This window comes from Ursus arctos, unplaced genomic scaffold (assembly GCF_023065955.2).
Source record: "Ursus arctos isolate Adak ecotype North America unplaced genomic scaffold, UrsArc2.0 scaffold_23, whole genome shotgun sequence".
Taxonomy (NCBI): domain Eukaryota; kingdom Metazoa; phylum Chordata; class Mammalia; order Carnivora; family Ursidae; genus Ursus; species Ursus arctos.
Window position 1 is genome coordinate 37,857,553 of NW_026622908.1, and position 23,146 is coordinate 37,880,698.

A 23,146-nucleotide genomic window follows, 5' to 3' on the forward strand; every position below is an offset into this window, starting at 1 on the left:
AGAACATGGTCTAGACTTAAGTACCACCAAGAATATTTTTTTCATTTCAAAATATCAACTGTGCCATCATGGATTCAAACACTGCACACAATCCTGTGTTTCTGCTATTTCCTCCAGAAATCACTATTCCTGACTTGCAGTCAACAGACCTCACAGCCACAACCTATGATACGAGCGGCCCTTTTCCAAAATTACTTGCTACAAAAATGAAAATCTTAGGGGTAAGTCAGATTTGCCCCAATGTATACTCAACTGAGGTGTGTTATGGACTGTTTGTGTTCCTCACAATTCATAGTTGAAACCATAATTCCAGTGTAATGGTGTTTGGAGGTGGGTCTTTTGGGGGGTAATTAGTTCATGATGGTAAAGCCCTCGTGAATGGGACTAGTGTCCTTATAAGAAGAGGTCAGAGAGGTAGTTAGCTCTCTTTCCACCATGTGAAGTTACAAAAGAGAAGCTGGTGGTCTGCAACTCAGAAGGGGTCTACACAAGAACCCAACCATGCTGGCACTCTGATCTCAAAATTTCAGTCTCCAGAATCATGAGAAATAAATTTCTATTGTTTATAAGCCACCCAGTCTATGAACCATGGGCTTAATTAGCCACCCCCAGTATGGTTTTATAGATTCTATAACTTTGCAATAGAAGCTGAATTAAGATAAGGGGTGGGGGGAGAAGAAGAGGGAAAGAAATATCTGGCAGCACAATGTTTCAAGGTAGGAGCTAATTCCAACTTTTATTTCCGTCCAATTCAGGAAGCATATGTCATATTTCTAAACCAATTATGTACAAGGTTCTATGGAGAGGAAGATATAAAATGAATAAGCCAAAATCTTTGGGCTCTTGAAGGCTGAGGTTAAAGTAAAAATCTCCAAATTGACCACCTAGGAGTTTTTTCCTAGTCAAGTTCAGAGAAAGAGAAAATCAAGTAGAAGTCAATTGTTTAGATTTTATATCCTGGGTTACTGAGTTCTACAGTTTTACATTTTCCCAATCAAGACTCAGAATTCAGTTTCACAATATGATATGGTATTTTTATATCTGGGGCTTTTGCAGAAAATCTCCTTAATACCGTAAATGCTCATCTCTCCACCCACCTATCCATTTCATGAATATTAATTATTTTTTGTTTACCAATCTTCCTTTCAGAAAATGTGATTCAGTATGTTTAAGGCTGTGATAGTGTCTATATCTTCTAAATTTTTGTCGTTTCAATCCCAAGCCTTCAAGAATGGAAAATAGAAAGAAACTGACTTTTTTTCCAGGAAAAAAAAAAAAAAAGTAGAGAAAGATGGCCCTGACATGTAGATAAGGGCCATCAGTCTAAACTGCTTTAGCATCTATTCAAATATAATGGTACTGAAACTTCTGCTAAAGAGTTCAAATACTTTAATATGGATTGAACTATGTGCAAAAAACTATGTGAGACAATATGGGGGTTACAGAAATAAATACAACCTAGTTTCTCTCATTGAGGAGGATAAATACATGATTTAAAATCATAAAATAACAATATTAAATACCACATTTCAATGTAGCATCTAATAAGAGCCATAAATGGTTGGGGGTGAGGGGCAGGGGAACCCAGAGAGGGAACATTTACTTCTGTCTAAAAGCAATGGCACCACATTATGGCAAATTTGGCATTTAATCTGAATGCTGAAGAAGTGACAAAATTTTAGTAAGTAGTAATGAAAGGAGAGGAGGAAAGCAGAATATTCTGGATAGAGAAAGCATTGTGAACAAAGAGCTCAGGGTAGCATAGTTTGGGAATGGCAAAAGAGAGCTGGGAGCAAGCAAGTTAGACTTGAAAGACTAAAGGGGATTAAAAGACAAAAAAGAAAAAGAAAAAAGAAAGAAAAATCAGGATGGATAAATACACTGCAGTACATCCATACAAGGGAATGTTACTCAGTGCTCAAAACAAATAAGCCATCGAACCATGAAGAGACACGGAGTAATCTAAAATATGCATTGCTAAGTGAAAGAAGCCAACCCGTAAAGACAACAAACTATGATTCCAACTATGTGACATTCTGGAAAAGCCAAAATATGGAGACAAAGAGATCAGTGGTTGCCAGGGTATGGAGTAGAGAGGGAGGGAGGAATAGGTGGAGGACAGAGGATATTTAGAGCAGGAAAACTATTCTGCACAATACTATAATGGTGGATACATGTCATTACACATTTGTCAAAACCCACAGAATGTACAACACCAAGAGTGAAGCCTAACACAAACTACGGACTCTGGTTGACAATGATGTGTCAGTGTTGGTTCAATTGTAACAGATATACCACAATGATATGGGATATTGATAGTGCAATAGGGGAGGGAAAGAGAAAATAGATGGGAATTTTGTACTTTTCACTCAATTTTGCTGTGAACCTAAAACTGCCTTTATAAATAAAGCCTAAGGACGCCTGGGTGGCTCAGTCAGTTAAGTATCTGTCTGCCTTCAGCTCAGGTCATGATCCCAGAGTCCTGGGATCCAGCCCCGCATCGGGCTCCCTGTTCAGCAGGGAGTCTGCTTCTCTCACTCCTGCTCCCCCTGCTTGTGCTCTCTTTCTCTTTGTAAAATAAATAAATAAAATCTTAAAAAATATATAAAAATAAAGCTTATTAATTTAAATAAAATGGTAAGTATGTATGGTACATTTTGTTATGGATATTTTACCAACTTTTTTTTAATGTGAAAAATAGTATTTTGGGGAGAAAAAGAAACAACCAGGAAGGTAATTTGGAGACCTAATTGCCAAGCATCCTATATCCATCCCTACTTAGACTTTACAATATTGACAAGTAGCTTCCAATCTGTGAAATCAACAAAGCACCTAAGGAGTTTCATAAAATGTGTATACCAAGTCCCCAGGCCTTGTTCCAGAACTACCGAACAGCAATTGGGGGTGGGGGGAGTTGTGCAGGGGAACTGAAATCTGTATTTTGTAAACACTTCTCTGAATTTGATGGCCACCAGATTTGGAACCTTTGTTTCAAACAAACTGAGAGGAGTAACCAGATTGGTTCTGTTTTGTGATCTTTCTTCAGCACTGACATAACACTGGAATAGAGGAAAAGGAAGCTGGTGCTGAAAAGCCACTTAGAAAACAATTTTAATAGTTTAGACGGATGGGTAGTGGCTATTCAGTTAAACTTACTCAAATTGACTTGGACTTGAGGAAAAGGCTATCCTTTGCAACTCACCTATTTAAAGGTCATAGTGGCCATGGGAGTGAATGAGAGGACTCAGAGAAGGCAGACGGAGAGTAAGAGGGCAGAGAACATAACACTCACACATGGTACACCCTCCATGCTTTACGTCATTCTCACCAATCTTCCCTAACAATCGTCAAACCATTGCTTTACCTTTTTCACTATTTGTTTAATTTTTTTAGGAATCTCCACACTGTTTTCCATAGTGATACATCCCCACTAACAGTGCACCCCATCCTCACCAGCATTTGCTATCATGTCTTTTTGATGATAGCCATTTTAACAGATGTGAGGTCCTATTGCTTCGTGGTTTTGATTTGCATTTCCCTGCTGCTTGGAGAGTTTGACATGGACCTCTCAGTCTAACCTGGAGATTCTATTCAGTAAGTATAGGATATAGGATATAGGGCCTGAAAGTCTGCATCTCTAACTCTCAGGTGATCCTAATGTTGCCAATCCACAGGCTACATTTTCCAGAGCACTGATTTAGATCATTTTACCTGTTACCAAATGTCAGATAAAGGGATCAAGAAAACACCTGGGAGCATCATAAAGGGGCTTCTACTATCCTTCCCCTATTTCTAAAAGAAGGTAATCACCAAATCCTTCTCACCAAAAGAAGATGGTGTATATTTTTGAAAAGGAAACCTACCATTTTGCTTTTTCCTTACCATGACTTTTTCCTCTATTTATAGGCTATGCAGATCCTGTTTGGAGTGATGAACTTTTCTTTTGGAGTTGTTTTCCTTTTCACCCTTGAAAATCCATACCCAAGGTACCCCTTTATATTTGTTTCAGGATATCCATTCTGGAGCTCCGTTTTGGTGAGTACAGTCAATTGAGTTCAATTTGAAGCCATGCTAACAGGGACACTAGGGAATTCTTAATTACAAAACGAGCTGCATTCAGTTGCAAGATATGCTTTGAAAAGATAAAATAAAAATCAACTTTGTTGAAATTATTAATTCATCAGAGTTACTGATGTTCCATCATTGGGTCCTGAAGCTCCTTTGGGAATATGTCCTTGGGTCTTGAGGTGATTTGTCCATTCATTCAAAATGAGTTACTATTATAAGCCGGATACACAGAGGAAGGCAATGAGGATCCAAAGGTTAATAATACATGGACTCTCACTATGAAAGACAGTATGAAGTTTCCTCAAAAAATTAAAACAACTGTATGATCCAGCAATTCCACTTCCGGGAATATATCCAAAGGAAATGAAAACCTTATGTCTGCGCCCTATATCTGCACCTCCATGTTCACAGCAGCATTTGTCATAAAAGTCAGGGCATGTTAACAACCTAAGTGTCCATCAAGAGATGAATGGATGATAAAGTGTATATATATATATACGTGTGTGTGTGTGTGTGTGTGTGTGTGTGTGTATGCAGCCATAAAAAAACAAGGAAATCCTGCCACTTGCAACAACATAGTTACCTTGAGGGCATTATGTTAAGTGAAATAAGTCAGACAGGGAAAGACAAATACTGTATGATCTCACTGATATTTAGAATTTTTAAAAATTCATAGAAAAAGAGCTCAGATTTAACGTTACCAGGGGCAGAGAGTGAGGAGAAAGGGGATGGAGGGTGGTGGTCAAAAGGCACAATCTTCCAGTAATAAGATAAATAAGTACTAGGGATTCAATGTACAACAGGATGACTCAGTTAACACTGCTGCGTGATATCTATGAAATTTTTTAAGAGAGTCAATTTTAAGAGAGTCTCATCACAAAGAAAAACATTCTTTTTCTTTCTTTTTCCTTTTCTTGGGGGGGGTCATATCTATATGAAATAATTGATGGGAAGTAAAGTTATTATAATTATTTCACATATATACAAGGTAGATACATAAATCATTATGCATACGCCCTAAACTTATACAGTACTCTATGTCAATTACATCTCAATAAACCTGGGGGAAAATAAACAAACAAAAATAATAATACTTGAGCCCTTCCTTCAAAGGGCTCTCAGTTTAGCAAGACGAAAACATGTAAACAGGTCATTTCAAGGTAATGTGATAAATGATATCACACAGGTGTAGAAAGTGGTTGTGTAAGCAGAGATGAAAGGTCAGTTTACTCTTTAGAGAAGTTAAGAAACAGGAAGGCTTCTCAGATGTACCTTTGAGCTACACAGAGGCATTTACTTAATTACATTCAATAAACATTATTTTAGCACCAAGTTTAGGGCCAGAGAATGGATGGTGTGTGGGAATTCAGGGAAAAGGCAGTTCTTGGTCTCAAGGTCTCTCAAGGAGAGAATCAGATCATCACCATATTGTGTGATGAGTGGTGACAAACACAGGAATTGCCTCTACAGGAAAGGCTCCTACAAAAAGGAGGGGAAGATGTCCAGAGACACTCCAGCTTAGCTAAATTTTAAAGGATGGGTGGTTAATCAGGATGAGCGCATACACAGAGGAAGGGCGGGGGAATGGTGGAGAGTGGGGAATGGTTGAGCATAAGGGGTAGGACTATCTTGCTGCATGCCAAGGGAGAACCATGAACAAAAGGCTCAAGGTATGGGAGAACACTTCCTATCCTGAGAACTGTAAGAGTGAGGGTGAAGAGATGAGGCTGAAGAAATACCAGGCAGTGGAATGGAAACTTAAAAATGCATCTGCTGTAGTCCGATTTGGAGTTTCTATCAGATAATGATGCTACCACATATGACTCACCTCCATGAAAATTCTTGGGATTTTTTTTTTCATTAGAATGCCCAGCATATTAGCTGGCAGAGCACTCTGGACTGCAAATGGGTAGCAAGGATGTTTCTTATAAGAATGACAGAATCTGATTTTATTGCTTGTGAACCGATTTGACACCAGTGTGGCATGATATCAAAGCTCAGTCCACAATAGCTATAAGAGGAAGGTGGATGAGAAAACTAAAGCCCAGTAAAGCTTAAAAAAAAAAAGAAAAATCTCATGTTCGAATAGACAGTTAAGGCTAAAGCTTATTCCTAGTTCAGTATTTTGTCCACTACTCACTTGTGGACAATCTTATCAGGCATCTCACCCTGCTCACTGCTCCGAGGATCGTGTGAACGAGGAAGGAAGGCATGTGTACAAAACACATAGAAGTCTATTCTCTGATAACTCTTCAACATCAGCTAAGCAAGCCCATCACTAAAATATTTATTCTTTTTAATAGTTCATTAATTCTGGAGCCTTCCTAGTTGCACTGGAAAGAAAGACCACAAAAACTCTGGTGAGTTACATTTTCCCCTTCACTAAAAATTAATAACTTTGAAATAATTAATTCTAGCCTTGAAAATGAATTTGGAAAATCATTAACCCACTATAATTTCACAAACTGTCAAGTACTGATACCAATCAACGGCATTGGTCTTTTGTCCATAGAATCATAAAACACTAGTGTCAGAAGAGTTTTCTAGGTTATCCGGTTTCTTATTTTACATATGAAAACACTGAGGCATAGAATGAGAGCCAAGTTGCTAAGCCAAATGGTAAAATGGGTCCCAGTACTCCAGGAACTCCTTCATTCATTTTTTCTGTCATGCCAGACACTTTGAAAGGCATTAGTTTGACTCCCATGATAGGCTCACTGTGAAGACAACCTAATTAAAAAATAAATAAATAAATAAAATAAACCTTATAAGCAGAAGTTCAAAATAAATAATACAGTGTTAATGAATGCAAAAGTTTAACTTACAGATAAATTATAAGGAGAATATTTTTACTTTTCTCAAAGAATCAAAAATATGAGATATCAATTAACAAGCCAGTAAATTATTTCCAACACAGAACTTCTCCTGCAGGTTTGAAGTTTTAGGAAGAAATAAGAATTGCAAAGAAATACAATGTTTAGTTAAACAGAGTCATAAAACAAAAATGTAAATAGGTCATGACTTCTACCAGAGCATCAAAGTGCAGTGCAATGTGGCCAAGCTTACGTACCTCTTTCGTTCAGTGTGCACCACTGCCCCCAACTAAATGGAAGTTAACTTAGGTACAGATTGTGGGGGATGGAAGGGTTATTAAAAGTTCACTGTATTCCCTCATTCTCTGGCTGAGAGCCTGAAGCCCGAAAGGACGAAGTGCCTCGCATATGATCACACAGCTGTATTGTGGCATTGCAATGCTGTGACTAGAACCCTCCCTCCAGTCTTCCCCACCATTGCTTTTTGTCTGTAGACTCAGTGTTACGGTCTTCATCTCTTTCAGGTGAAGCTGAGCCGAATAATGAATTCTCTTAGTGCCCTGGCAGCAACAGCTGGAACCATTCTCCTCACATTTGGTCTCGTTCTAGATCAACACTTCTTTTGTGGCTACGCTGAAACGATTAGTCAGTGTCAGGCTGTTGCCACCCTATTCATTGTAAGTATGCAGCATTTTTATGGCTAGGAGTAATGGGTGTAATCATAAAGATTTATTGGCATCCAATCAGCAAAATCCAAATAATGTTGTGGACACATGTATTTTCTTTTATTTACAAACATTTATAGAAATCATAATATCTGATAGGTTATACCAGGCATTGTGGAATAGAGAAATAAACACAATACAACTCCCACTTTCAAGAATTCATAGATGAGTAGAGAAGATAAAACATGTACACCAATGAGTATAATATAAAAGGTAGAGTGATACAGGAAGTAAAATGCAGGTATCACAGTATGATGGTAATTCTTAGTCCCAGATATGCTTTAGAGTCGTAAGTGGAATGTTTTTATGGTTTTGGTTTTGGCTTTAATATTTAGACTGGACTTCTGATAAAACATGGTATATACTGAAAACAGGCACTTATTTCTGCTCTTTCCAAAACACCACTAATATTAGTTCAAGGGAATGTAAAAGATGTAAATCTACATGGAGAGAAAAAAACAGCCAACAAGACCCATCAGAATTTGTCGAGAAAGCTGGAAAGTAATCAATCACCTACAGAAAAGGGAGTCCTCATAGAAGTAAAGTATCAAAGTTGCAGGAGCAGATATTCTTCCTCACTTAGAAGGAAAACATCTTGTCTTTCACCATTAAGCAGGATGTCGGCTAAGGTTTTTCAGATGGACTTGATCAGGCTGAAGAAGTTTTTTCTCCCCCTAGTTTGTTGAACATATTTACCATGTGTGTTGAACTTAGTGAAATGCTTTTTCTGTATCAACTGAGATGATCATGTGGTTTTTGTCCTTTATTCTATTGTTACGGTGCATTGCACTGATTGACTTTTCTATCTTAAATAAACCTCACATTCTGGGGATAAATCACACTCAGTCATGCTGTATAATTCTTTTTAAATGTTGTTGGATTCAATTTTCTAGTACTTTAAGATTTTTGCATCTTTATTTACAAGGGATATTGGACTATACTCTTCTTGTGGTGTCTTTGTTTTTTGTGTCTGGTTAATATTGGCATTATAGAATGAGTTGGAAAATATTGCTTCCTTTTATACTTTCTGGTAAATTTTGAGAAAAACTATGTTGAATTTTCCATAAACATCTGGAAGACTTCACTGGTAAAGTCTCCTAGGTCTGAGCTTTTCTTTGTGGGAAGTTTTTTTAAGTTACCTGTTATCAGTTTATTTAGATTTCCTATTTCTTCTTGGATCAGTTTCAGGAGTTGTCCCTTATTGTCAGTATAAGTGAATGAAGGAACATGACAATACTGATTTTCAAGAAGGCTGTCTTGGTAGTGCTGTGTTAGTAGAGTTGTCTACCAATAATCTAGAACCTTGAATTAGCATAGAGGAGATAAAATAGCCAAGAGTATAAGCCCATCACCATCAATGGCGCTGGTCATTTTGAGTGAGAGTAGTTTTGTTCCAGTCACCTTGAGTGGAAGCAATCTAATTCCTAATTCTGAGGGGCTTGGGCTACCTGTGTATTAGCTGTCCTATCTTTTAGACCACCTACTTTTGTAAAGTTTCTAGAGGACTACAGCTTAATGTCTGTAATAAGTGTGGTAGTGGTGATTTTAGTAAGATCTTATTCAACAAGGCTCAAGTGTACTCTTTCCCTGATGATATTTCCAAAATAACCAATCACCTGCCTAAGGTCACAAAGACTGATTAATTAGATGTCTGGCAAGGAAAAGTAGTCCACGTCTGTTAGTGGAAAAAACTGACAAATTTATTATATAATCACAGTTATCAGAATGAAAGTCAAATCATTCAGTGAAATATAATACAGAAATAATTTTGGAGAATTTAGTCAATGATTACCAGGAAATAAGAAGATAATAGGGACAGTGAAGGCCTTGGAATATCCACCTCTGCTTGCTGACACAAGAAATCAGCAGCCTCCGACAGGTGGAAAATGTGAAGTCTCTCTCCTACAGCCAATTTCCTACATATAGACAAGGCTGGAGAAGGTTCTTAAAAGATTTTAATGAGTAATCCAAGACAATAGGTCCTAGAAAGGATATTGGTCAAAGAGACACCTCACTTATTAGTCCTGGTGGCTGGCTAACAAGACATAACTCCTTTCCTAGGATTTATTCTTATAGATACACAAAAATATAGATAAGAGGCAGATAGACAAGATGGGTAATGTGGCAAAGCTTTGGCAGACTATCTTTTTCTTCACCCCCACCCCACTAAGGGAAAAGAAAACAAGAAGAGATGTGCAGGGATAATGAAAAAGTCCTGGGAAACCTGATTCCTAGGACAAATAAAATAAACCCTACCCAGTAAAAAGTGCTAGACTCACCTCATCAACATAGATGTGCAAACCCTGGACAGGGTTGCTCACAGGCAGTCAGTGGAATAGGCACTAAATGAGTCAAAGGACCAGAACGATAATCATGAGGGGTCTGACTAGACATCTCTGGGGCCTCTGTGACTGTCTAGCACCTTCAAAGACCACCAGGAAAATCAATGACGGTTAAAGGCTGAATTTATTAAATCTGCTAATCGAGGGGGAGCATAGCATCTCAGACATAATAGAGGAAAACAGAAAAGGGCATTTATAGGATTTCATCAGCTGGAAGAGTCATAAGGTAATTTTAGGGGAGAATAATAGTAGTCTGGAAAGGAAGTGGTTAGATTTGCAAACTTGAAGAGTTGCAGAGACAGTCAATGGTCTAATTCTTGGAAAACATGAATTCACATGGAATTACCATTAAAACATCTCTCTGTGGCCCTATTTTGAACATAAAGCTCTGAGACATCTTATGTTAAAACCTTGAACTTAGCTATTTGGTCTTGCATATCATGCTTTGGTACACTTCACCAATTTGCTGAGTCAAAGTACAATTAATTTTCAAATCATGGTTTCTTTTCATTATCAATTCTCAGTAATCTTAACTAAAACTAAGACAAAAACTAAAAACTATGAAAAGTACCAAAAGGAAAAAGTAGAAGGAACTGGACTGATACCTACCTTCTCAAAAGCAACAATAAAAGTCAAAAGACTGAACAATATCTCCAGTGTTCTGAAAAAAATAACTGCCAGCAAATAACCTATCATTCACTACCCATTATTGTGAGATATATCACACACAATGGAATATTACTCAGCCATAAAAAGAATGAAATCTTGTCATTTTCAATGACATGGATGAAGCTAGAGTGTACTATGCTAAGTGAAATAAGTCAGAGAAAGACAAATATACGATTTCACTCATATGTGGAATTTAAGAAACAAAACAAATGAACAAAGGGAGGAAGATAAAGAGAGAGTCAATCCAGGAAACAGACTCCTAACTATAGAGAGAAAACTGACAGTTGCTGGAGGGAGGTGAGTGGGAGATGGACTAGGTGGGTGATGGGGATTAAGGAGGGCACTTGTGATGAGCACTGGGTGTTATATGTAAGTGATGAATCACTGAATTCTACTACTGAAACCAATATTACACTATATGTTAACTAACTAGAATTTAAATAAAAACTTGAAACAGAAAAAAAGAAGAAAAAAAATCTTAGAAGAATGAAGTGAAATGAAAAATTTTTAGGGATACAAAAATTGAGCTTGCCTCCTGCAACCAGGATTAAAGGAATAAAGAATGAACTCTAAATAGAAAGAAAATGATAGCACAATGATATGCAAGAAGGAATGAAGAACAAAGAATGTGATAAATGTGTGGACAAATACAAATGAATACTGCCAGTGTAATGCAGTAATAATAATATATATTGAGATTAAAAAAGTATTTAAAATACCAATCAGCATTAACATATAAGTAGAGAAGGGAGCAAATGGTGTTTTTGTTATTGGTGTTTGCTAAGGACCTGAGTTTTCCTTGAGAAGAGGGTGAAAGTTTGAAGAACTTTTAGACTTTGATATGTTTTAATACTTAATGGTATCATCAAAAGTAAAAAACTAGAAGTAATAGGTATTAGTCTATTATACCCAACAACAAAGAATACACAGTTTTGTAACACATACTAACAAAAGATGACTATATATTGGTAAATACAACAATTTTGGATTAATACCAAAGGCTGAAGTCCTAGTGTATGTCCTATGCAATAAAACAATAAACAATGATAAAAATAATTTCAACCTGCATGGTTGGATACTAAGAAGTAGGCTTCAAAGTCATTATTGGATTAGGGAAGAAATCATAATATGAATCCAAAGATGTTCTGAGATGAAGCTCAAAAACTTGAGGGCAAAGGTAAAGCAATACTTTTAAGGCAATTCATAGCTTGGAAATGTGGATACTATAAAATATGAAACTTTGAAAAATAATGGCCCAAATATTAATCTCAGGGATTAAAGGAGAAAAAATTAGCCCAAAGAAAGAAGAACAAAGCAATTAATATATAATGACAAGAAATTAGTAAATTAGTAAAAAAAAAAAAAAATCATGCACATATTAGAAAGGATCAAAATAGCCAATGAATGGTTTACTGAAAATACTAGTAAAATACACAAATCCTTTTTTTCTGTTATGACAGAATAATTTATATCAGAGCATCTCTCTAGTGAAAACCACCTTTTATTAAAAGCTTATTAAAATAACAAAAACCTTCCATTTGAACAAACATGAAAGAAACCGTGGCAGCCAGGATTTAAAGTGCAAGGATCCTGTGAGAGTTGTACACGTTGAATGAATAAACCCAAAATTCTCCATCGCTTTCCTCCACAAGTTATTTGCTGATACCTAAGATATGTAGGATGCAAAGCTCAGAAGCCAAGCTGATAGGAAGCTAAGAGGCTAAAAGGCCAAGAAGAGATTTCAGCAGTCATGCAGTACTGTGGACACACATTGTTCAGAGCCCACCAAGAGGGGTAGTGGAGTCTGGTAAACACCCCAAAATTTCACTTCTGAAGAAAGACTACACCCTAGAACTAAGCACAAAGGACACAGACCAGCCTCACAAAACTGAAATTCATCCTTGAATTATTGTGATCATGGTAACCTTCCCCTAATCTGTCTCATGGAAGAAAATTAACTCATCCCCAGAGGAAGATAACATAATTTAGAATTTCCACCATTTTTTGCATACTACATTTATTATTAAGTGTAAAACAAAACAAACAAAAAAAAAACTAGTCATACCAGAAGATAGGACTGAACATCTGAAAAACAAAAACAAAATTATCAGGGTGCCTGGGTGGCTCAGTCGGTTAAGTGTCTGCCTTTGGCTCAGGTCATGATCTCAGGGTCCTGGGATCGAGCTCCACATTGGGCTCTGTACTCAGCCGGGAGTCTGCTTCAGGATTCTCTCTTTCCTTCTCTCTCTGCCCCTTCCCCCACTCTCTCTCTCTCTCACTCTCTAAGATAGATAAATAAATCTTTAAAAAAAAATAATCAATGATAGAAACCACCCAGAGGTGACCCATATGGTAGGGTCATCAGATATAAACTTGGCAATAAACATGGCTGTTATGTCCAAGAGAGAAGAGAACAAGTCGGAGAATATTACAGGAGATGACACCTATTAGAAAGAAGTCATTGGAATTTAAAGAACTGAAAGCTATGGTAACTGAAACTAAGCACTCAGCAGATAGGGCGAACAGCATATTAGACACATCAGAAGCGCACAGGAAGAGAATCAGTGTAAAATATGAAGACTAATGCCTGGAGAGAGGAAAATGATATAAAATATTAGAAAGAATAAACTTAGGGGACATACAGAGCAGAACAGAAAAATGTGCCTTATATACAACTGAAGAACCACAAGAGAGAAAACGAAAATGTAGCACAGGACTAATGCTTACAGAGAGAATGGCTGATGATTTTGTAAAGGAATCAAAGAGAAGACATGTATTGCATGGTGCACTGGGTGTTATACCCAAGTAATGAATCATGGAACATTACATCAAAAACTAGGGATGTACTGTATGGTGACTAACATAACATAATAAAAAAGATATAAATAGAAAAGAAAGAAGATTATCCTCATAATTCAATAAAGTGATAAAGGAGACTATCAAGAAAATGAGGAAAAAAAAGAGAAGACATGAACCACAAACAGGAAAATACGAGGAAAACTACATAAAGCACAAGGTACTCAAATTTCTGGGGGGAAAAAGTCTAAACAGCAAAACCTAAAACGAAGCTGGGGGTGGGGGTGGGGGTGGGCGTGAGTACACTACATTCAAAGAAACAAAGGTAAACTTTGAACTGACTTTTCATCTGGAGCTCTGACAGAGGCCAGAAAACAGTGGAATGATGTTTTAAACTGCCAAAATTCCAGAATTCTGTGTCCGGTGACAATGTTCTTCAAAAGTAAAGTTGAAGTAAAGATATCAGACTAACAAAAACTGAAAACAATTGGTATTGGCAAATTAGTCCTGAACACAGTAATTACTAGTAAGAATACTGAACCAGGAATCAAACCTCCCAAAAGAGAAAAAGTCCAGAACCAGATGGCTTCACTGGTGAATTCAACTAGGAACTTAAAGAAGAATTAACACCAATCCTTAAACTCTTAAAAAAAAAGAGAAAGAGAGAGAGAGAGAGAAAAGAAGGATCCAAATTCAATTTTTAAGCCCAGGATTAACTACACCAAAACCAGACAACTACACTACAAGAAAAGAAAATTGCAAGCCAACATCCCTGATGAACACAGATGCAAAAATCCTCAACACATTGTTAGCAAACTGAATTCAATAGTATATTAAAAGTCTCATACACTATTATCAAGTGGTATTTATTCCAGATGCAAGGATAGTTCAACATACACAAATCAATAAATGTGATATACCACATTAACACAATGAAGGATGAAAATCAAATAACCATCTCAATAGACGTAGAAAAAGAATCTGACAAAATTCAATATGAAAAATTTTAAATTCTCAACACACTGAGATAAAGGAGCATACCTCAACATAATAAAGGCCATATATGACAAACCCATAGCTAATATGATACTAAACAGTGAAAAGCCAAAAGCTTTTCCTCTAAAATCAGGAACAAGACAAGGATGCCTAGTCTCATAATCTCTATTCAACATAGTACAAGAAGTCCTAGCCAGAACAACTGGCGGAAGAAAGAAAGAAAAGGGAAGGGAAGAGAAGAGAAGAGAACAAAGAAAAAGCATCCAAATCAGAAAGGAAGAAGCAGAAATATCTCTGTTTTCAGAGGACATATTATACCTAAAAAGCCCTAAAGACTCCACCAAAAAACTAGTAGAACTAATAAATCCAATAAGATTGCAGGATATAAAAATCAATATACAAAAATCATTGCCTTTCTATATACTAATAAAGAGCTATGAGAAAGAAATTAAGAAAACAATCACATTTGCAATTGTACCAAAAAAGATAAAGTATCTGGAAATAAATTTAATCAAGGAGGTGAAAGATCTGTACACTGAAAACTTTAAGATATTGATGAAAGAATTGAAGACACAAATAAATGGGAAGATATCCCCTGTTCACGATTGGAAGGATTAATAGTGTTAAAATGTCCATATTGCCCAAAGCAATATACAGATTTAATGCAATCCCCATCAAAATGCCAAGGACATTTCTCTCAGAAATAGAAAATAGTCCTAAAATTTTATGGAACCATAAAAGACCCCAAATAGCACCAGCAATCTTGAGAAAGAAAGAAAAACAAAGCTGAAGCCATCACATTTCCTGATTTTCAAACTACACTACAAAGCTATGGTTATCAAAATAGCGTGGTATTAGTATACAAATAGACACACAGATCAGTGGAACGAGTAGAGAGTCCAGAAATAAGCCCATGCATATATGGTCAATTAATTTACAACAAAGGAGCCAAGAATATATGACAGGGAAAGGACAGTCTCTTCAATAAATGGTATTAGGAAAATTAAACAGCCACATACAAAGAAATGAAACTAGACTACCATCTTACACCATACAAAAAATCAATTCAAAATAAAGACTTGAATGTAAGACTAAAACCATAAAACTCCCAGAAGAAAACATAGGTAGCAAACTATTTGATATCTGTCCTGGCAATGATTTCTTGGATTTGACACCCAAAGCAAAAGCAAAATAAACAAGTGGGGCTACATCAAACTTGAAAAAGCTTCTGCACAACAAAGGAAATCATCAATTAAAATGAAAATGAAGCCTATGGAATAGGAAAAAATTTTACAAATCACATATCTAATAAGCAAAATATATAAAAAATTTGTACAACTCAATAGCCAAAAAAAAAAAAAAAACCCAATTAAAAAATGGGGAGAGGATCTGAATAGACATTTTTCTAAAGAAGACGTAACAGATGGCTAACAGGTACATGGAAAGATGCTCAGTATCATGAGTCATCAAGAAAATGCAAATCACAACCACAATGAAATACCACCTCACATCTGTTAGAAGGTTATTATGAATAACAAGTGTTGGTGAGGTGGTGGAGGAAAGGGAACCCTTGTGCACTAGTGGTGGGAATGAAAATTGGTGCAGCCACTATGGAAACCAATATGGAGGGTCCTCAAAAAATTAAAAAGAAAACTACTATATAATCCAGCAATTCCACTTCTATTTATCAGAAAGAAAAGAAAACACTAACTCAAAAAGATATGAACTTCTTCATATTCATTGCAGCATTATTTACAATAGCCAAAACATGGAAACATCAATGGATGTATATGTGGTACATTTACAATGGAATATTATTCAGCAACAAGAAAGAAGGAAATCCTACCATTTGCAACAACGTGAATGGACTTTGAAGATACTATGCTAAATTAGATCTCCATCTGACTAGATGTAGGAAAACAAATACTGTACAATATAACTTACATGTGGAATCTTAAAAAGCCATATTTATAAAAACAGAGTGGAATGGTTGTTACCAGGGGCTGTGGGGTGGAGAATTTGGACAGATGTTTGTCAAAGAGTACAAACTTCCAATTAGAAGATGAAAAAGTTCTGGAGATAAAATGCACAGCATTGTACTTATTGTTAACAATATTGTATTATATACTTCAATGTCGCAAAGAGATTAGATCTTAAATTGTTCCCATTACAAAAAGTGAAATGATGATTATGTGACATGAGAGAAGTGTTAGTTAATGCCACAATGGTAATCACATTGCAACATATAAATGCTTCAGATCAACACACTGAATGCAAACTTACACAATGTTATATGTCAATTATATCTCCATTAAAAAAAAAGGGAAAGGCAAGGAACAGAATGGGAGATAATCTCCTCAATGCATATATCGGACTGGAGACCCATATCCAGAATATATTAAGCACTTCCAAATATCAATAATAAAAAGACCAAAAAAATGAGTAGGACTTGAACAAGCACTTCACAATAAAAGATATGCCAACAGTCAGTAAGCATGTACAAATGTGCTCAACATTATTAGTTACCAGAGAAATGCAAATTCAAAATCACAATGTTCATATGCACACCAGTATGACTTTAATGAAAAGGACTGGCAAAACCAAATGATGGCAGGAATGTGAAGCAAATGGAATTCTTATACATTTTTGGTGGGAATGTAAAATGGCTCAACCACATTGGAAAACTATTTGGTAGTTTCTATTAAAATTAACCAGGCGTATTTTACGTGTCAGCAATATATACAAGACTGTTTACATAAAACCTATTCATAACTTAAAAACTAGAAACAATTCAAATGCCTATCAACAACAGAGTGGCTAGAGAAACTGATTATTCAAACAACAGAATACTACTTAGCAACAAGAAAGAAACAGACTACTGATACATGCAACAGCATGCATGAATCTCAGTCCATTATACTGAACAAACAAATTCACATACAAAAACGAACAGGCAAAGTTATTAAATGGTGTTAGAAATCAGAATAGTGGTTGCCTCTAGATGGAGTCGGGGGACTGACTGGGAAGGGTCACAAGTGAACTTACTGGGGTGATGGGAGTGTATAATATATGTTGATTTGGAATCAAAAAAGGGTAAAATATATATTTACATATTAAAATCTGGTATGGTAAAAGAAGTGGAAAATATTTTTAAAGCAGATAACAGCAGTTTCAATGTTTTTACATACAAAAAGTCAAGAACACAATGTAAAAAAATGGACAAGATTATGAGGAAGGAATTTACAAAAATGCAAATGTGGTGGCCAAATATACTCAGAGCGATGCTCGAATTCACTCGTAGCCAGGGAAATGCCAATTAAATTAATAGTGGACTAAAATACATCCACTAGATTGGCAAAAATTAAAGTTATAAAAATTATCACAGGTAGGAAAATGGCGAAAAGGATGTTCCTGAGTATCCGTGGCAGATATCTGAAATGTTACTACCATTTTGGAAAGCAAGGAGGCATTTATTTCAATGAAAGATACCACGGTAGCTCTCTCCATGGCAATTAGACACCTACATATAAGGGCACGTGTACAAGAACGCTTATTGAAGCATTGTATTCAGAGCTTTAAGAGTGAACAAACACAACAGAAGAGGAGGAAAAGGAAATAAATGATTTCCACTGTCACTACAGAATAAATGAATTACGGCAACTATACCATGAGATATTATCATGTGGCCATTAAAAACCATGTGACTCTAAAATAAACAATATTTAGACCTATGCTTAAAACATGTAGATAGATACAGCTGCAGAACAGAATGTTAACCATATCAACCTTCACAAACTTTCACTGGCAAAACACTTGTGTGTCCAGCCTCTGGGCTCCTCACAAGGTGTGTATCCCGTTCATGCTCTCTGTTGCCAAGCTACAAAGCGTTTGAAAATGGTCTCTAGGGCTGATACAATGAACAGGAGATGGTACTATTTGCCAATGCTTTCTTTTTCTACATGTTCCTCTTTTGTCTGTGCCCTTAGGGTTTTTCCCCTCTTTTTCTTTCCTTTTCTATTTGCTTCTATTTTTTTTCCTATTTCTTAACCTTTCTTTCTCCTTCAACACACCATGTTTTGACATTATTTCTTTGTATTGTATATACTTATGAAATGGAGCATATCCGGCATATGATATAGAAAGTGGATTGTTTTGTATGACTTTCTCTGAGAAAATACTGTGCTGTCCCTTGCCGTGCTGTGCTTTCCTGTGCTGAAACAGCTGTACGCTCTCATGATCCTCCACTATTTTACTTCCTGAGCATCAGACACACTTGAGACATGTGGGACAGTTTTTCTTAACTGGGCATTGCTACCTCATTGGTATCAGAAAAACCATTATTGTGCTAATACCATGATTCTTTTTTTTTCTTCTGTTACAGGGAATTTTGATTATGTTGATGGCCTTCAGCATTATTGAATTATTCATCTCTCTGTCTTTCTCAGTTTTGAGGAAACCCTTTTATTGTTGTGACTAATGGTGCTGAATATCACCGTGGGAATAAAGATGTGTTATAATATCATCAAGAGGTGAATTATGTTTGTGAGAAAAAGCCAGAAGGAACACAGGATCTTAAGGCTGGCAACTGTCGGAAGTAAAGGGGAGTGACTTAAGGGAGTGGGGACTGGGAACATTTTGGCTAATAAAACACATCCTGCATCTTTGCAATGCCATCTCTTCCTCTCCCCAAATCACATGATCATCTTGATGCCACCTCCTCTGTTAGTCATGCATTCACTGAACCGAAGGACAGCAATGTAGTGTTGAAACTGTACAAAGAAATGACCCAAAGCCCACGGTGTGGAGTGACCAGGTCTACGACATCTCCTGGTCATTTCTCCAAAAGGCTACCTCGTGGCTCCTTCTCCATGGTTGTGTGGAAAAAATGAGTTGGTTGGAAGAATGGCTTGGCCCACAGAGTTTGCATTGATACTGCAAGATCATCAATGTTAGCCGCTTATAACAATTAGAATAGTAACAAGGAGGGCATAGATTGGTGAAAGCTACTATAACGTTCCAGACACTGTGCCCAGGTTTTTTGTGTATTACTCATTTAACCTCACAAAAAGTCTAAGAGGCAAATTTTATTATTATACACAGTTCATGGACAAGGAAGCTGAAGCCTAAAGAAGGTAATAAAGTGCGCCAGGTGCCAAAGCCTGCAATGGCAGAGCCATATCAACAGGCAGTCTGGCTGCAGAGCCCGGGGGCTCAATCCCTGCACCAACATACCAACGCCTCTTAGACTCTTGGTCTCAGAACCCCTTTACACTCTGAAAAAAATTCTGAAGACTCATTACACATTAACACAAATAACCTTTTATTAACATAACTGTTATTTTCCAAAATAGAAAAAAAATGAGTGTGAAGAGTGGCATTGATAGTTTTACAGATCTCCTTTTTCAGCTTACTTAACATTTTTTTATTTTTATTTTTAGTTGTTTTTAGTTATAGTTTATTTACAAACAAATGCACACATTTCATGTCTATGTACTCCCCTGATGCCGTCACCATAACTGAGGTACTAAGCATATCCATCAGCTCCAAAATTTTCTTGTGCTCTGTTGTGGGGTTTTGTTTCTTTGTTTTTTGATGAGAACACTTAGCATGAGATCTATCTTCTTAACGTATTTTAAAGTGTACAATTCTGTATTAGTAACTAAGTATTCTGTTGTACAGTAAATCTCTAGAACGTATCTTGCATAACAAAAACTTTATACCCACTGGAAAACAAAGGCCAATTTAACTTTACTGCACATTCAAATCACCAGAGGAACTTTAATAATGTGCCCCCCTGCCCCCAAATGCACCAGATATCACCCCATAGCAATTAAGTCAGAATGTGGCGAGAGCCTGGCATCAATAGTTTTTAAAGCTTTCTAGGTGATTCCAATGCAGAGGTTCTCTCTAGCTTAATGGAAGGCAACTGGATTCCAGTAACCGCTTCTGCGTTCAGTCTGATGTGGTACCTCATGTGCTGCAGCCTGCGGAGATGACTGCTATAAACTTGTGGAAAGGGGAACTGAAGTCTTGGTATTATAATGAAAGCTGTTTTGAGGTCACAGACACCCTACAAGAGCCTCAAGGACTCCGGGAGTTTCCCAGGCCGCACAGGGAGACGGCTGCCTTACATTATGTTTCCTTCCGCTGACTGAACACCTGCTAAGCATTAGGGAATCTTCTTTCTGTCATCCCAGCTGTCACGACAGCCCTCTGAGGTAGGTACATCTAGCCTGTGTCACAGGCATGAAAACTGAAGCTCAACGTGGTTGATTTTTCTGAGACCACAAAAGTGAGTAGGGTTTGGAGCCAGGATTTGAGTCAAGATGCCTAACTCCAAATCTCATTATCCTATGCTTCTTTTGGTATAGAAAACACTTAGCATGTGCAAAGAGATAAACTATCAGGTTTCCATTGCTGACGTAAGCTGGAAGGAGAAAGGCCTATGGGTATGTATGTGAGGGCAGGAGGCAGGGGAGTGAGATTCTAATGAAAAAATATTTGTTTAAAAAATTTATTCCCAGTGGAGTCATGTTCTGATGAAAAATATCTGGCGCCTGAGTGAGGCTGAGATGTGTGGGTATGTGACATACATTTAAGGGTGAGACTCCCCATCACCTAACAGTAAGGGCTCTTCAGTCAGACCCAAGGTCTAAATGTCAGTTTTGCAATTTAAAGCTTTAACAAGTTATTTAACCTTTGTGAGATTTAAATTCCTAGGCTAAAATGCAATAATAATACCTAATGGGTTTACCATGAGCTTTAAATGAAATGTGATCTAATTTAATCAGTGCCTGGAACTTAAAAATCACATGGTAAATGGTAGGTTTTCTTTTAAATTTATAATTGAGGTTTTCTTGCTTTCTAGGCATCACTATTTATCACATCTGTGGCTTTGAGCCAGTTTCCCTCATTTCCTGATTGTTAGTCCCCACAATTATAAAATGGAACCAATACTATAGGTGTTACGTGGACAGTGCTGGGCCTATAAGTAGGTGCTCAACTCATGTTATCTGCCTGTTAAAAATATAAAGCAGTCCCTCAGAACAGAAGGAAGACCTCATAAACTACAAAGCTCTCCTGATACTGGATAGCACTGTGATAATCATCTGGCTGGGAGAAAGAACCAAAGCAGAATCACAATGTCTCACAGCAATCAGAAAAAATGGCCCCACTTCCAAGGGACATAGAGACTTTCAATGGCTGAGTAAGGCAAGGACACAAGTAATTATGATGTAATTTCTGTAGGAGAGGCAAAATGTTCCAAAGACAAAAAAAAAAAAAAAAAGAGTGTTAGGAGTTAGCGGAAATAAAAGGAAGGGAAATACGAATTAAATTCAAGTTTAGTTAATAAACTTTTGTGCAGACCTTAAGGAAGAGACCATCATCTGGAAGGAAGAGACCATCATCTGGAAGCAAGAGGGCTACTAGGTAATGACAAGAGGAGGAGCGATTCTAAATGTGTAAATGTTTGACCTAATATCCTCAAACATTACAGAGAAAAATAAAAATTATTGAACACAGAAGTACTACTGACAAATCCAGACTATAGTGGGGACTTCAACACACTCAAGCACTGAAAAGTCAATCAATCCAAACCAGCAAAGACAAAGTGAAAGTTAGTTTGTTTATATACATTCAAATTCAAGTTTATTCAGGAGGAATCACATAAGAGCCGCCCAACTGATCCCACTGGTCACAAAAAACAGAGTAGCAAACACTCTAAGACAGACTCGGAAAACAGGGCCTATACAGAGAAAAGGACATGAAAATTCAGGTTGTGTGAGCCCAGTCCAAGCCTCACTGATGCCAGGCATTTGCCAAATTTCCATGCCAACTAACATGAAGGCACATTCCGGTAACCACCCACCGTCCTGGACTCCAACCTCAGGCCTCACAATAACCCACAGTTCACATCTCCTGTAATTATTATCCCTCACCAACATTCAAGCACTCCAGCAGATCATCAGACCTATAACCAGAAGCTTAAATAGATGGCAGATCTTGTGTTTCCGCTCCTCTTCTCTCTGTAAGATTTATGAGAGGTGACTGCATGCCTTTTACTCGTGTATACCTGATGACAGCAAGTTCTCTATTCAAATGGTAGCCTGTTTCACTAATGAACTGTTTCCACGGTGGGGAGATAGGATTTGTTTTGATGTTGCCCCAAAATCAGCCACTCCAGAACTACTCCTACCTATAGGCTCTAACCCTCTGATCCAAACCGTGTAGAGAGAGGCAGAGAGAGAAACAGAAAACAAAGGAAGGAGGTCAGGGAGAGAGAAAGGTGGGAAGAGAGAGGGAGGAAGGGAGAGGGGGAGAAGGAGAGACAGAGGGAAGGTAGAAATTAACCTCAAATTTGGCAGGAGAGCTGACATATTCCAGCCTTCTAGATTAGGCAAACTACCTACTACAGCCCTGGGTCTCTAATAAAATAAGGCAACATACAAGGAAATTAAAAGCAAGAAAAATCCGGGGCGCCTGGGTGGCACAGCGGTTGAGCGTCTGCCTTCGGCTCAGGGCGTGATCCCGGCGTTCTGGGATCGAGCCCCACATCAGGCTCCTCCGCTATGAGCCTGCTTCTTCCTCTCCCACTCCCCCTGCCTGTGTTCCCTCTCTCGCTGGCTGTCTCTATCTCTGTCGAATAAATAAATAAAATCTTTAAAAAAAAAAAAAAAAAAAAAAAAAAAAAAAAAAAAAAAAAGCAAGAAAAATCCAACATACGAACATAAAAGTT

At 37.2% G+C, this 23,146-nt stretch overlaps 1 protein-coding gene across 1 annotated transcript; it reads left to right on the forward strand.

The window, feature by feature from the left end:
- Window positions 1–68: 68 nt before the first annotated feature.
- On the forward strand, window positions 69–18,886 carry MS4A5 (membrane spanning 4-domains A5). Its single transcript, XM_026487720.1, has 5 exons — window positions 69–221; window positions 3,907–4,035; window positions 6,372–6,428; window positions 7,406–7,558; window positions 18,791–18,886. Exons 1-5 carry the CDS (start codon window positions 69–71, stop codon window positions 18,884–18,886), a joined length of 588 nt encoding a protein of 195 aa, XP_026343505.1.
- The last annotated feature ends 4,260 nt before the right edge of the window (window positions 18,887–23,146 follow it).